General features: G+C 47.4%; 1 protein-coding gene across 2 annotated transcripts in view; it reads left to right on the forward strand.

Moving 5' to 3' along the window:
- Kcnd3 (potassium voltage-gated channel subfamily D member 3) overlaps positions 1-14373 on the forward strand; it is a 228138-nt gene that overhangs the window by 6987 nt on the left and 206778 nt on the right. For both annotated transcript variants that reach the window (XM_050157555.1, XM_050157554.1), the window contains one exon: positions 266-1443. In XM_050157555.1, the coding sequence (XP_050013512.1) occupies positions 338-1443 (1106 nt within the window). In that variant the 5' untranslated portion in view covers positions 266-337. The remainder of the gene's footprint in view (positions 1-265; positions 1444-14373) is intronic.

The following is a 14373-nucleotide window of genomic DNA, read 5'->3' on the forward strand; positions in this document are numbered from 1 at the left end:
AAGGCTTTCCTTCCCAGTACTCCTGGACCACCACCCCCCCACCTCAGCTTGACAACTTATCAGTCAGCAGCCTCTGATGAACTGGCCCTTTGCACAGCCCCTGTGAGGTACTAACCTTGCATCACTATCAGAGTTTCCTGTTTGGGTGCTTTCAGTTTTATCTTGCCTTGGAGACTTGCTGTTTCACTCAGTGACCCTCCCCTTGTCCCATCCTCCAACAATCAAGGAAGACTCAGCCCTTTCTCTGATCTTTCCTATCCCCCAGGGGTCACAGAACTAACTTCAAGCTGGTGTGCACAGTGTCTGAGCAGCTACCAGCCCAAAAGCTGGAGTCACCATGGCGGCGGGAGTTGCAGCCTGGCTGCCTTTTGCCCGGGCTGCAGCCATTGGGTGGATGCCAGTGGCCAATTGCCCCATGCCCCTCGCTCCAGCAGACAAGAACAAGCGGCAAGACGAGCTGATCGTCCTCAACGTGAGCGGAAGACGGTTCCAGACCTGGAGGACCACTCTGGAGCGCTACCCCGACACCCTGCTGGGTAGCACAGAGAAAGAGTTCTTCTTCAATGAGGACACCAAGGAGTACTTCTTTGACCGCGACCCGGAAGTGTTCCGCTGCGTGCTCAACTTCTACCGCACCGGGAAACTGCACTACCCGCGCTACGAGTGTATCTCTGCCTACGACGATGAGCTGGCCTTCTATGGCATCCTCCCCGAGATCATTGGAGACTGCTGCTACGAGGAGTACAAAGACCGCAAGCGGGAGAACGCGGAGCGGCTCATGGACGACAATGACTCTGAGAATAATCAGGAGTCCATGCCCTCGCTCAGCTTCCGCCAGACCATGTGGCGGGCATTCGAGAACCCACACACCAGCACCCTGGCCCTGGTCTTCTACTACGTGACTGGTTTCTTCATTGCCGTCTCAGTCATCACCAACGTGGTGGAGACGGTGCCGTGCGGCACGGTGCCAGGGAGCAAGGAGCTGCCATGTGGAGAACGCTACTCCGTAGCCTTCTTCTGCCTGGACACTGCCTGCGTCATGATCTTCACAGTGGAGTACCTCCTCCGGCTTTTTGCGGCGCCCAGTCGATACCGTTTCATTCGCAGTGTGATGAGCATCATCGACGTGGTGGCCATCATGCCCTATTACATCGGCCTGGTCATGACCAACAACGAGGATGTATCTGGGGCCTTCGTCACGCTCCGGGTCTTCCGTGTCTTCAGGATCTTCAAGTTCTCCCGACACTCCCAGGGCCTACGGATCCTGGGCTATACCCTGAAGAGCTGTGCCTCGGAACTGGGCTTTCTCCTCTTCTCCCTCACCATGGCCATAATCATCTTTGCCACTGTGATGTTTTATGCCGAGAAGGGCTCCTCTGCCAGCAAATTCACAAGCATCCCTGCATCTTTCTGGTACACCATCGTCACCATGACTACACTGGGGTAAGTCGGTGTCACTGGCCTGGCTAGGGTGAAGTTGGATTGGTCTGATCACAAAGCTTTAGGTGGTGTATCACGATTGAGGGGAGGAGGTTTGGAGACAAAAGGCCTTCATTCAACTCTTGGAAGCCAAGGGAGTGGAACAGTCAGAAAAGAAACGAGTGATTTGTTTGTGGGTGGTGACTTGCTCTGAATTGATTCTCTTGGGGCAGGGGTGAGGCATGTGTTTTATGAAACATGGGAAATGAAGTCGCTGTGTCTTTCCTCAAGCAGTGTGCTGTGTGTGATGGCAGGGTGGAGTTGTCTCGAAGAACCATGCAGGGAAGGAAGACAGAGCAGGCGGGTGGTGGGGCAGAAGGCTGGGAGAAGTTGGGTGAATGGTGCGCAATCTGCACATGCAGAGCCCTTCCTGCATCTCTCCTTGGTAGCGTAGTTGCAAGCTGCTTTCTCTTCTTTCCGCTGCCACAGACACTCATGGGTTCGGTCGCTCTTATTAGAATTTCTCCCCATGACCCTGATTTGGGGATTTATTTGCAGAGCAAGGCACCACTTTCTTTTTTTTTTTTTTTTTTTTTTCTCACTAACAGAGGAGCAGGCTTGTTTTATCAACTGGAGTCAGAGGGGGAATGACCCAGCCTACTTGTGTGCCTGTGAAACAGTCTCGATGGGTCACGTGGCCAGACAGCACTATCTTCAGAGGGAGAGACAAGTGCTCGGTGCAGTGTGATCTCGAGCGACATTTCCCTTCCAGATCTCTGAGCCCTCCACTCCACTGAGGTCACAAAAAATACATTTATGGTGCTGGTGTGTGAAGCTTTCCATTAGACAAAGGGGTCCCAGGAAGGAGATTAAAGCCTTCATCCTAACAGGATTAGAGAAAAATAAAGGCAGCTTTATGGAGACATAGATTTCAGAGGGGTTCTGCCTCAGCCTCGGAGACTAATAAAAAAATCCCTCCACAATTCATACGCTGGCTCTAGATTTGCTTAGAAAAGGAAGCATTATATTGCTGATGGAGAATTCATGAAGCTTTTTATTTGGTCTTTGACAATTCAGTTGGTGGCATCCTGGTAATTCAATTTTTTTCCCCTAGCTGAAACCCTGTTGTGGTGGCATAGGTTTATTCCATAGTGCTGTGTGTGCTCATTGGGACCAGCTGAGCAGGTGATTGGACCTTCTAAAGTGATTGCATTTGTCGTCCTGCCACAGGAGAGGAGCAGGGAGGAGCCAGGGATGTCACCGTCCATTTGTGAATGCCATGTTTGATCCAGGCATTCATTCCCTTTACCTCTGTCTGTCGAAAGAAAACTATACAGCCATTCCTCCCAACACCACACACACACACACACACACACACACACACACACACACACACATACACACACACACCCCACACTCACACCATACATCATGCATACACAGGTGAACACACGCCCACATATGTGCTCATCAAATGACTAGCTGCCCACCAGAATGAATGTCTAACTCAGACTGCGCCTTTCTTGGATCAACTGGCAGATGTAAACTTTGGGCACCATGAGATGTTCAGGATAAAGTGACCTAGGTACTTGGCTTCATGTTTGTCTCTTCTAGCAGACCCTAGCCATCCTTCACCTTCCTAAAGAAACCCAGGTATCTCATCCCAACCCTCAAGCATGATCCTGATGGGGGATCCGTGACTCCCCAGTTGCCTCTTGATGGGACTCGTGACCCCAAAGGGAGGAACTTGTATTGCATTGCGATACATACCAGGCAGATTGATGGGTGTCAGAATTAAAATGGGATCAGTAGGAGCGCCACTGGCCTTCTGCCCATTACTTTTTACTAATAGTATAATAGCATCTGGGTGTCTACTGCGTGTCAGCGGTGTGCCGAGCTCTTCGCATATATTATCTTTAAGTCCTCTCAGCAGCCTTGCAAGGTAGGAGAAGTTCTGTACTCTTTAAAGATACAGAAGGTTGGGGGCTGGAGAGATGGCTCAGTGGTTAAGAGCATTGCCTGCTCCTCCAAAGGTCCTGAGTTCAATTCCCAGCAACCACATGATGGCTCACAACCATCTGTGATGAGATCTGGTTCCCTCTTCTGGCATACAAACATACATGGAAGGAATGTTGTATACATAATAAATAAATAAATCTTTACAAAAAAAAGATACAGAAAGTGAGGCTCAGACGGATTCAATAAATTTCCCAGAGTCACAGGCGATTCTCAAATACCGCTATACACCTTCAACGTCCTTTCTCCTTGTCCCACGTCCCACTGCCCCCACTCCATCGTGGCCTCCAGTAGAAGCCAGACCTGGGGCTTATTGCTTTTTTAGATGACCTTCGAATGTAATATTCCCTTCTAGTCACGTCAAGAAAGCATCCGCTTGCAGGCACTATCCTGGGCACGCAGAGACTTTACCCATCACACATTTCCTTCTAGACAGACCAGAAGACTGCGTCAGAGATCAATGGCTGTTTTCATAGCTAAACTTGGAGTTTTACTGCTAGTTTTACTGTGGGGTAATGGTTGATTTCCTTCAGTGTTCAGCATCAGGGGGTGGGGTAGGCAGTGTTGGCCTCTCGTTTATTTTCTCAGAGGTAAAGCAGGGTGCGGGAAGACTGCAGGAGAAGGCACGTGAGGAGGAAAAGACTCCGCCCACACTGGGCACAGGCGTGGCTCCCTTGCAGGCCCTGAACCTCCTCACTCCACCCCCAGTGATGAACAGGCTTAGCTCTCGGTCCCAATACATCGAAATGTCTAGCTTCCGAGAGGCGACTAAACGGGCCAGAAAGGGAGCCTTTAGTCTTCTCTCTCTTCTGTGCAGACAAGTTACAAGACAGCAGTCTCGTTTCCTTGCTTCCGCTCTGACCGTACCTCCGTGCTAGATCAAGCTACTTTGACTTTGACCTGAGCTGGCAGTTGGCACCATTACCTGGCTCGTTTGTTTAGCTCTACATAGCAGGTGCTTGGCAAAATGCATTTTAATGGAGGGGTCAGCGTAAATGGGGCACCTTCCTCATTTACTTGGCCTGATATTGTTCTCAGTCTCTTCTAGATGTATCTGTCCTTTCTTGAGGGTAAATTGAAGGTTTGAGCCTGCAACCCTGCAGCAACTCCAGCCCTGGATGCTGTGTCTCAGCTCTGCTGCTCCGGGAGAGAGGAGAGCAGACTTGACTGATGTGTTGTCCACTGAGATGCTACAGGACCACATGGAGCTTCTTGCCCTTACTAGGGGACTTTCTGGCTCAACGCTGGAAAGTTTCCCCTCTCTCCTGGCTGGCTTCCTTCCAAACCACATTCACTGGCTAGTTTTAGTCCTGATCGACCATTGAAGGAAGTTCTTTTTTTTTTCCCTCTATGTTGAATTTGAGCTCCATGTGACCAAGAAGGATGAAGGACCAGCTCTGCAGTGGTCCAGTTGCTTCCAGGAGCTCCCAGCATATACCCACCATGCCTGTGGCTCCCCTTGCCCTTCGCCTCCCTAAGCTCCCATCTCTAATCAACGGTACTATCTTCATCTCCTTCTCAAAGCAGTACCAGCCAACATGCTGAGCACCGATACAAGCAAAAGTATCTGCTCTGCCAGGCTCCGGTTGCCATCTCTGCCTGCTTCCCACTACCTCTCTCAGGTATCAGTAGACGTCCCCCAGGGAAGGATCTCCTGAAGCCAATTATCACCATTTATTTAATATTTCAAAATACTTTACGCACACAAGAACAAATGACAGCCCAAATTATCACCCAGGCTTGAAGATGTCTTTCCTTGGCAGGCTCCTGTGCCGGTAGGAAAGACCCCTGAGCTGTGCCCAGGTTTCCCTTCTGCTCCCTTGACAGTTGAGATCCCAAATGCACCATTCAAGGATTAATTTCCGTGTTCATAATTGATGCTATAAATAAAACAAATCCCCAATTATCTCAGTTAATAGAGGAAAGGGATAACGTGGAACTCCCAATATTAAATAAGACCAGCATAACTAGTTTGGGAATGTATTATATGAGGTGAGTTATGTCAAAGCAAATTTCCCTTCTTAATTTCGCTTGGCTTTGCTTAGCACTGTGGCTGACCTGGAGCAAGTCCTGAGTAGGTCCTTGAGGCAGCTCAGGTTAGGATGTGGGGAAAAAGAGAAGCTGGGAGCCTTTGGGTGTGCATTCTCAAAAGCTGGGGGTGGTGCTGACTTCAGGACATCTGGAGTGGACTGCTCTTGGACTTCTTAAAGAGGGGAATTGGGCCTGGGAAAGGTGGGGGAAGGTATGCAGCAGCCTGCTCCTGACTTACATAATTGTCATCGGCAACCTGTCTGTCACCCCGTGCTCTGAGATGAGAGCATTTCTGACAGTGTCCAAAAATCACTTTAACAAAAGCAGAATCGATTTTTTTTTTTTTTTTTTTTTACTTCTTCCAAGTGTGTAGCAGTCTCCAGGTGATTTGTATTTCCCTTTAAAACCTTATCCTGGAGGGCAGCTGTCTGAGGTCCCAGGAGGCAGGAAGACTCTGGAAGTCAGGGATGGAGAGAGAACACTGCGGGTTGGGGTTCTGGGTCAGGCTCTCCAGTGCCAGAAATGGAGCTTGTCTAAGATGTGTTTTCATGAACTCTTCCATTTTCAGTGTTCTGTCTGTACTTCCACAGGGATCATCATACCTCGGTCTAAATAGTGTGTGGGGTGGAGCCCTGACCCCAGGACTGCTCACAGAACATTCTGAGAATGAGTGACCTTTGGGTTGTTTGTTTTTGTTTGTTGGCATTTCTTAACTGATAGTTCCCTGGTGCTGAAATTCCCAAGAGAGGATACAAACTTACATCTCAACAAGGAGTCTTTGGTTCTTTCCATGTCTGTGGATGCTTCCTGTGCATTGCCAACTCTGAGAATACACAACAAGCGCTATGAGTGCATTCCATCCCAGTGTGAATATGCAAGATAAATCAAACAAGGCGCATCTCTCTTCTTCAGGACAATCTTCCAAAAGTAAAGTTCCACTGTTTTCTCTAAGAAGTCTTCCTAGCTATTGAATATCTGGGGTTCCTCTTGCCTCCTGTGACAGTCCCAGTGTCCTACCCTCTGCCACCATCTCCTGGCATCCTACCCTGTCACCACCTCCCCTCACAGCCCTGGTGTCCTACCCTGTCACCACCACCTCCCATCACAACCATGGTGTCCTACCCTGTCACCACCACCTCTCACCACAGCCCTGGTGTCCTACCCTGTCACCACCTCCTCCCCTCACAGCCCTGGTGTCCTACCCTGTCACCACCTCCTCCCATCACAACCATGGTGTCCTACCCTGTCTTGACTTTGTTTCTGCATTTCCCCCCTAGATTGTGAAGGCTTGAAGTGCATATCTTCAAAGATCACAGGGCGTGATAGTGTAGTGAGCATCCATCCCGATCGTTTGACTAAACAGATTTGTGCTTTGGCTTCCCCAGCTTCAACTTCCCCATTCACAAACCACTTCTGGCCATGTGAGAACCAAACACAGGCCTCTCCAGATATCACCCATGCTGTCAAGTCAGGCAGGATGTTTGTGGGCAGAGCAGACAGAGAACAAACACTGAATGAAACTTCAGCTTTGGGAGGGCTGAGACTCCTTGCAAAGAGTGTTTGCCGTGAGCCCTTAAATAGTATTAGGCTACTTAACCATGGTCACCTTGAGACACCGCAGGGCTAGGGAGGAACATAAAGGGAACCCTAGGTAAGTTCCTACCCAACACTGTTCCCTTCATGTCTCTGTTTATTCCCCCAAATACTTATTAAGTTCTAGGCACTAGAATTCAACAGTAAAGAAACAATTCTGTGCAGCTTGCATTCTAATGGGAAGGGCAATACAGTAAGTAGATAAACAAACAAACACACACTATTAGGATCCACAGAAGAATAAAACATGGCAGGACACGTAGGGAGAGCTGGGTGGACTTACTCTCCAGCAGCCAGATCCCTGGGAAACTCATCAACATCAGAAAGAGGGATAGTGCAGGCTGGCGGCAGGGTGGAAAACTGGATGGAGCTCACTCTTTCTCCTGCCCAGGCCATAGTGCGAAGTGAGCAGAGGCTTAAAATGCTTGAGGGACTTCCTGTTCAGAGCCATGGTGGTATGGTGGTCACACGAAGCATGCTTGAAGGATTCTCCCATTAACTTTCTGATCTCCTGCCCCCCTCCCTGCAGAAGCTCTGTTAGGAATTTCCTTGCTATCCCAGGAATAGCATATTAACGACCCTTCTACCTGACGACTTTTGCATGTATTGTTCCTTCTGACTGGAACGCTCTTCTCTATATTGTCCATATCCCTTCAGGTCTCTGCTCAGCATCTGTGAGGCCTTCTTGATCCCTTAACATAAAATAGCATGGGAAGAATCCAGGCCGTGGATGGTGGTGGCATCATGGGTGAATGCAGCAGAGATCAGGGACTGAAAGATACTTGTCTATTTAGAGGCGGAGGGCAGGAAGATTAGCTCACTGGCTGCCGTGCAACCATGGAGGCTTGAGTTCAGAGCCCCAGAACCTGCGTAAAAACTAGGCACAGTGGCACACGTATGCCCCAGCACGGGGCGGGAGGGGAGTGTGAAGACAGGTAGGTTCCTGTAAACTCATTGGACAGTCAACAGAGTTGGGTTGAGGCACTTGAGGTAAGAAACTCCATCTTAAAAAGTAAAGATGGAGGGAGATCGAGGAAAGGTCCTGAAGTTGACCGCTGTTTTCTACTCTCTCTTACACACACACACACACACACACACACACACACACACACGTGTGTGTGTGTATCTACTTATAGGCACTAACAAGTAGACTGCCCCCCCCCCCACAAGCACACTTTAAAAGTAGAAACATCAGGAAGTTTCTCAGGAAGTATTCAATAGCCGTTTTCCCACTAAACCAGCTGAAAAGTTACAGCAGATTAAGCCATGAAGATCTTCCATACCCTTGGGGGAAGCATTTGGCAAGAAGAGGCTTGTAGGGAGATTCAAAGCCCGGGGCAGCTAAGACATCAGCTGGGAACCAGTAAGCCTAGAGCGCCAACTTGGAGTCGCAACATCAGAAAGAGGGATAGTGCAGGCTGGCGGCAGGGTGGAAAACTGGATGGAGCTCACCCTTTCTCCTGCCCAGGCCATAGTGCGAAGTGTGTGATCAGCTAGCCTGTGCTTACACCATCATGAGGGGCCAGCCTTGGCTCTGACACGGAGGCCTCTCTGAGACTGAACTGCAGAAAAGGTTGACTCACAGGGATGAAGCTTGAGTCACTCAGGTGCCTCATACGGTGGGGGGTGGGGTGGAGAGATCTTACCCGGCCTTTGCTTTCTGAGCTGGCAATTCAGATCACCAGTTTTTGGAAAAGAGTTTCCACGCTGGTGTTCATTTCACAGCCTCCCTTCCAGGATGTCTGGAAATCAATCCCAACCTCTCTCTGCTCGGCTTTGTTTGTGCTTCTTTCTTTAAACACACCAGTAAACACTAACATGATTCTTCCCAAGGAACCACAATTATTCTGCCTTGAAATACTGTAAACAAAAAGCAGAGGGCCCTCCTCCTCCCTCCTCAGCCAGGGGAGAGCCCCTCATCGGCGGCCTGAATGTGTTCAGTTCTCACACCCAGGAAGGAATGCTTGTCCTGGGGTGTGCACGGCTCCAGACCACACCCCACAAGGGCTGGGAGTTCTGAGTCAAGGACTCAAGTAGAGTAACCTTCCACCATCTTTGGGCATATGAGCCTGCATACAACTAGCCATTTCTAGGACCCTAACACTGGAATACCTGTTCACAAAGATTCTTCTTTCGGTGATGTTCAAGTCCCAGTTTTTCTTCCGGGAAGTAGCAGTCCCCCAGAGATCTCCTTTGGAAAGAGTGCGTACTGTTGACCTCAGACTAGCTTCTAGAAAAGATTCGCTTTGAGAAAGGAGTTCCTCCTATGTTTGGGGGTATCTGTTCTACTGACTCCATGTTTGGTTTCCTGTTTGTCCATCCTGTTTCCTTCAGAGCATACCAGTACAAATGGCAGGCGTGTGGGAAGGTGGGACAGCATGGGAAGAGAGCCCAGCCTTGGCAGACCATGACTGGGCACAAGAAGATTGCACTTAACTCATGTAATCATATTCTGGGTGCCAGGACTTGAATGAGTGTCATTAAACTGAATCAGAAAAATCGTTTTAATATAAGTGCCACCTCACACGCAAGCTAGTTGATGGAGAGATGGATGAGGCCGGGGACGCCTCCTTTGTAATGTGATGCTGTAAAACCCATCACCTTCATCACTTCCCACCCAACCAACGCATCATAATGCCCGTGAGTGGCAGAACAGCTTGAATTTAATATACAGAAAGTCCAATCAAACAATGAATGGATGGAACTATATAAAGAAACCATTTTCTGGGAGGCTGGCTCCATTCTCTGGGATTCAGCTCTCTGACACATGAAATGTGCATCAATTTTCACCAACTAATGCAGCTGCCGAAATCGCCACATGCGATATTTGTTTGCTTCAGAAGTGGCAAAGGGGACCTTTCCCTCCTACGTTAACTGGCTATCGATGCAAAATTGCAAATCTCATTTTCTTGGATTTGCATCCAGTGGCTCCCAGTGGCACAGCAAGGTGCCTTGCAATGGCAGTAAAAGTAGAAGGAGGGTACTGCCTCCATCCAAGAACCTTATCCTCAGTAGCACCTCAGCATCTTTGAACGATTGGACAGTCACCAGAGTGAACATCGTAAGAGGCTAGGTAGGAGTCTATCCGTTTAGCAGTAATTGTAGAGAAAGGGACATTTCTTTGAGGCATGTTGCCACATTTTGAATGTCTGTGACATTGCTGTGATGGCCAAAGTTGTTTGGACAAATGTTTTATTCTCCATTGGGTTCCTCCTCCCACCATGCGCTTTGTCTTCCACTCCTCTCTCCCAACCAGTTATTGAGCGATTACAAACAGAAATATCAATAGATCAGTCAAACAGAAGAAATGAAAACTGGCTGCTCAACAATCATACAATACTGTCAAAGGCTGCTAGAAAATAATTTTTTCCCTTCTGGCATGAGATCCTTTTCAAAGCTCTTTTTCCAATGACGTGAATGGCAGAGAGCAAACCATAATGATAGGCTTATGGCCTCTAAGCAGCATCACGAGTTTACTTTCACTTCTCTCTAGACATGTGTACATTGGCAGTGGGAGAATCATAGAAGAGTTAAACTAACCAGTATCAAAACCATACATATCATAAATCTCATTTGATTCAGTAAGCATTATTGAATACCCAGTATTTGCAGGGTAAAGTATCAGGAAATGTTGGAGATATAAAAATAAACAAGAGAGCTCAGAGGTAGTGTTCGCTTAGTATGTGTGCAAGGTCCATGGTTCAGTTCCCAGTACTGCTAAAATGAATGGAATAGGAGAGAGGGAGGAAGAAGGAAGGGAGGGAGGAAAGGAGAGAGGAAGGGCGGGAGAGAGGGAAGGAAGGAAAGGAAGGGAAGAGGAGAGGAGAGAGATCTTGAGAAGTCTGTGATATTGCAGGGGATGTGAGTGTGTTCACAAGAGTGTACAGGGAAGAAAGTCCTGCTCTGAAAAGACCTGGTGTGTATTGGAGAATAAATATTTAATATTTGCTGAGGAATGAATGATTGGCCTCACAGAAGAGGTGACAGTTTTAGCCAGACCAACAACGGCAAGTAGGATTTTAATAAGTGCGAATGGGAGACCCAAGTAAACCATGAAAGGGCATGATGTACGGGAAGCTTAACTACTGTTTGTTGGTGTTTAGGATAGACAAACAGGAAAATGGCTTACAATAGGTAGGAACAAAAGGTTTGTTAGAGACTCAGAGGACCCAAAATAGGAGGGCAAGGAGCTCATTTGGTAGGCATTAGGAGCCACACAAGATGTTCTGGGCGCATTGATAAAATAGTGCTGGTTCCTGGATGAGTGTTAGAGGACATCTTAGATGCAAGACGGCCATCCATGGAGTGATCAAGTGTGAGATAAAGGAGGCCTGACCCGCGACAGCTACAGCAGAAATAGAGGACTCAGATGATGGAAGCACAGCCAGGAGCGGTCTGAAGGATCTCTGGACCTAAGACTGGCTAAAAACAAACACGAAGCTGCAGACACTAGAGAAGGAACAGGTTGGTGAGAGCTTGCGAGGGAAGGACCATGGCCTTGGTTTTGGATCTGTGTTGCTTGCTAATAAGTCTCGATGGTCTCTGGACAGAAATGGCTCTAGGGAGAACAAAGGCTGAGAGTAGTTTTTCAAATCCTTGGTTGAAGTGAGAAAACTGGAAGAGACGATTGAAGGGGAAATGAAGGCTGAGCCAAGGAAGGAACCTTGAGGAATTCTTCTTTTCCTGTGTCTTACTTGGGTGCTCAGCCCCATCAGGTACATTGTCACCATTTGTAAATAACTTTGCTAAAGATTCTGTCTAGTCTGTCTTCCTGGCCTAAGAAAGTTCGCTTCGATGCCGTGTTCCTGCTGTAACTAAAAGGAAGACTGGTCCTCTGAGTAAAACAAGGTTTTATTTTTTAGGTCCTACAATGGAAAGTAAGTAACAGCACCCACCAGGGAAATGTTTGTTTATGGGTTTTGCAATAGGAAATAAATATGTCTGCCCTTATGTTGCCATGTGGATAGGAGATAGGATTGAAATGGTCACGGAGAGACCAAGACCATCTCCGCCGGGCTCAGGGTGATGCTAATGTAGAGTGGTCCAGCTTTCTTGGTCGCAGTGTCAGACTCGGCAACCAAGTTTCAAGAATTTGAGGCATTTCTTCTCCTACTTGATTTATTCTTCCCCTTGGGAGAAAATGTTACCTGCACCTACTGTGTCACTAGAGCTATCCTCTGACATGACCGTAGTTTGGGCCTTTGGAAAGCGACTGGGGAACACGATGCTTTGATTATTCAGTAAACATCCCTCATAGCAAAAAAGACACAACTCAAGTCGTATTAGGAACTTCAAAGAGAGAGGAGAAGTAGGGCTCAAACCCCTGTGAGCTGGGTGTTTGGTCACATGAGAAGGCCATGACAGTGTGCCCAAGCTCCCACACTGCAGTCACACTAAGGGTTTTTGGTGCCATTTGAGTTCACTGGGCTTCTAATGACCTACGGTCCAGTAACAGATATCTGTGCTCACAGAGCTGTACTCCAGGCAAGGGACATGAGTGAGAGGAAGGGGACAGTGAAGGTAGCATGTTAATGAGGACTCTGTAGAGGCTATGGCGTTGGAAAACACTGGTGTAAGATGAAATATGTTGCTTTGACCATTTATATAACAGCTATAGTGAGACTGCCATGCATTCTACCCGGAAGTGAGGAAGAATTTGTGGACAGAACAGAAAAATCCTTAGAATTGGCATCCTAGTAGGAACTAATAATAAACAAATAAATGTTTAAAATAAGAATGAAATATTGAAGTAAAAGCTATAAAGACACTGAACCTCATAGAAGAAAAAGTGGAAAGTACACTTGAAAGCATTGGCATAGGAGACCACTTTCTAAATATAACCCTAGTAGCAACAATTAATAAATGGGACCTCCTGAAACTGAGAAGCTTCTGTAAAGCAGAGGACACGATCAAAAAGACAAAAAGACAGACTACAGAATGTGAAAAGGTCTTCACCAACCCCACATCAGACAGAGGTCTGATCTCCAAAATATACAAAGAACTCAAGAAATTGGTCATCAAAAAAAAAAAAAAAATCCAATAAAAAATGGGGCACAGGCCCAAACAGAGAACTCTCAACAGAGGAATCTAAAATGACTGAAAGACACTTAAGGAAATGTTCAACATCATTAGTCATCAAAGACATGCAAATCAAAACAACTCTGAGATTCCATCTTACACCTGTAAGAATGGCCAACATCAAAAACACTGATGACAGCTTATGCTGGAGAGGATGTAGGGTAAAGGGAACACTCCTCCATTGTTGGTGGGAGTGCAAACTGGTACAGCCCCTTTGGATATCTGTATGGTGATTTCTCAGAAAATTAGATAACAACCTTCCTTAAGACCCAGCAATACCACTTTTGGGTATATATCCAAAGGATGCTCAATCATACCACAAGGACATGTGCTCAACTATGTTCCTAGCAGCATTATTTGTCATAAGCCAGAACCTGGAAACAACCTGAATGCCCCTTGATCGAAGAATGGATAAGGAAAAAGTGATACATTTACACAATGGAGTACTACACCGCAGAAAAAAAATCTTGAAATTTGAGGGCCAATGGATCGATCTAGGAAAAAAACCATCCTCAGTGAGGTAAAGACTCAGAAAGACATATATAATATATACTCACTCATAAGTGGCTTTTAGACATAAAGCAAAGAAAAACCAGCCTACAATTCACAAACCCAGAGAACCTACAACAAAGATAACCCTAAGAGAGACATACATGGATCTAATCTATATGGGAAGTAGAAAAAGACAAGATCTCCTGAGTAAATTGGGAGCATGGGGATCATGGGAGAGGATAGAAGAGGAGGGGGAAGGAAGGGAGGGGAGTGGAGAAAAATACATAGCTCAATAAAAACAATTTAAAAGGTTATAAAGAAAAGGATAAAGCTGGGAAGGAAGAGAGAGGGGAGGCCTGCTGTGCAGGGAAGCCTGAGAGGTCTCAGAACAGAGAGGCAAAGGGGACAGCAGCTGCTCCTGGTTTCCTGGGTGAAGGCCCCCACTTGGGTCCTCCAGTTGGTCAGGAGTCCAGCAGTTGGTTAGGACTCGGAGAGTGGCGGTGTCCAGGGTGCAGCGATGACTGAAGAGCTGTGATTGAGCCTCTTTAGGGCCGTAATTCAACAGCGCAGAAGTGACTGTTAGCCATCTGTGCTGAAGACTGAATGAGTCGAAACAGGTTCACCCTGACGGTGAGGGATGACTCTCATTACCCTTAACAACAGTAGCTGATGATGCTCAGCTTCAACAATGGCCTAGGCCTAAGCTCAGTGTAGGCTGTTTAGAAGCATCTAAACCCTCCCATT

The sequence above is a fragment of the Alexandromys fortis genome, unplaced genomic scaffold (assembly GCF_014885135.2).
Source record: "Alexandromys fortis isolate MF-2015 unplaced genomic scaffold, M_Fortis_MF-2015_v1.1 scaffold_78, whole genome shotgun sequence".
Taxonomy (NCBI): domain Eukaryota; kingdom Metazoa; phylum Chordata; class Mammalia; order Rodentia; family Cricetidae; genus Alexandromys; species Alexandromys fortis.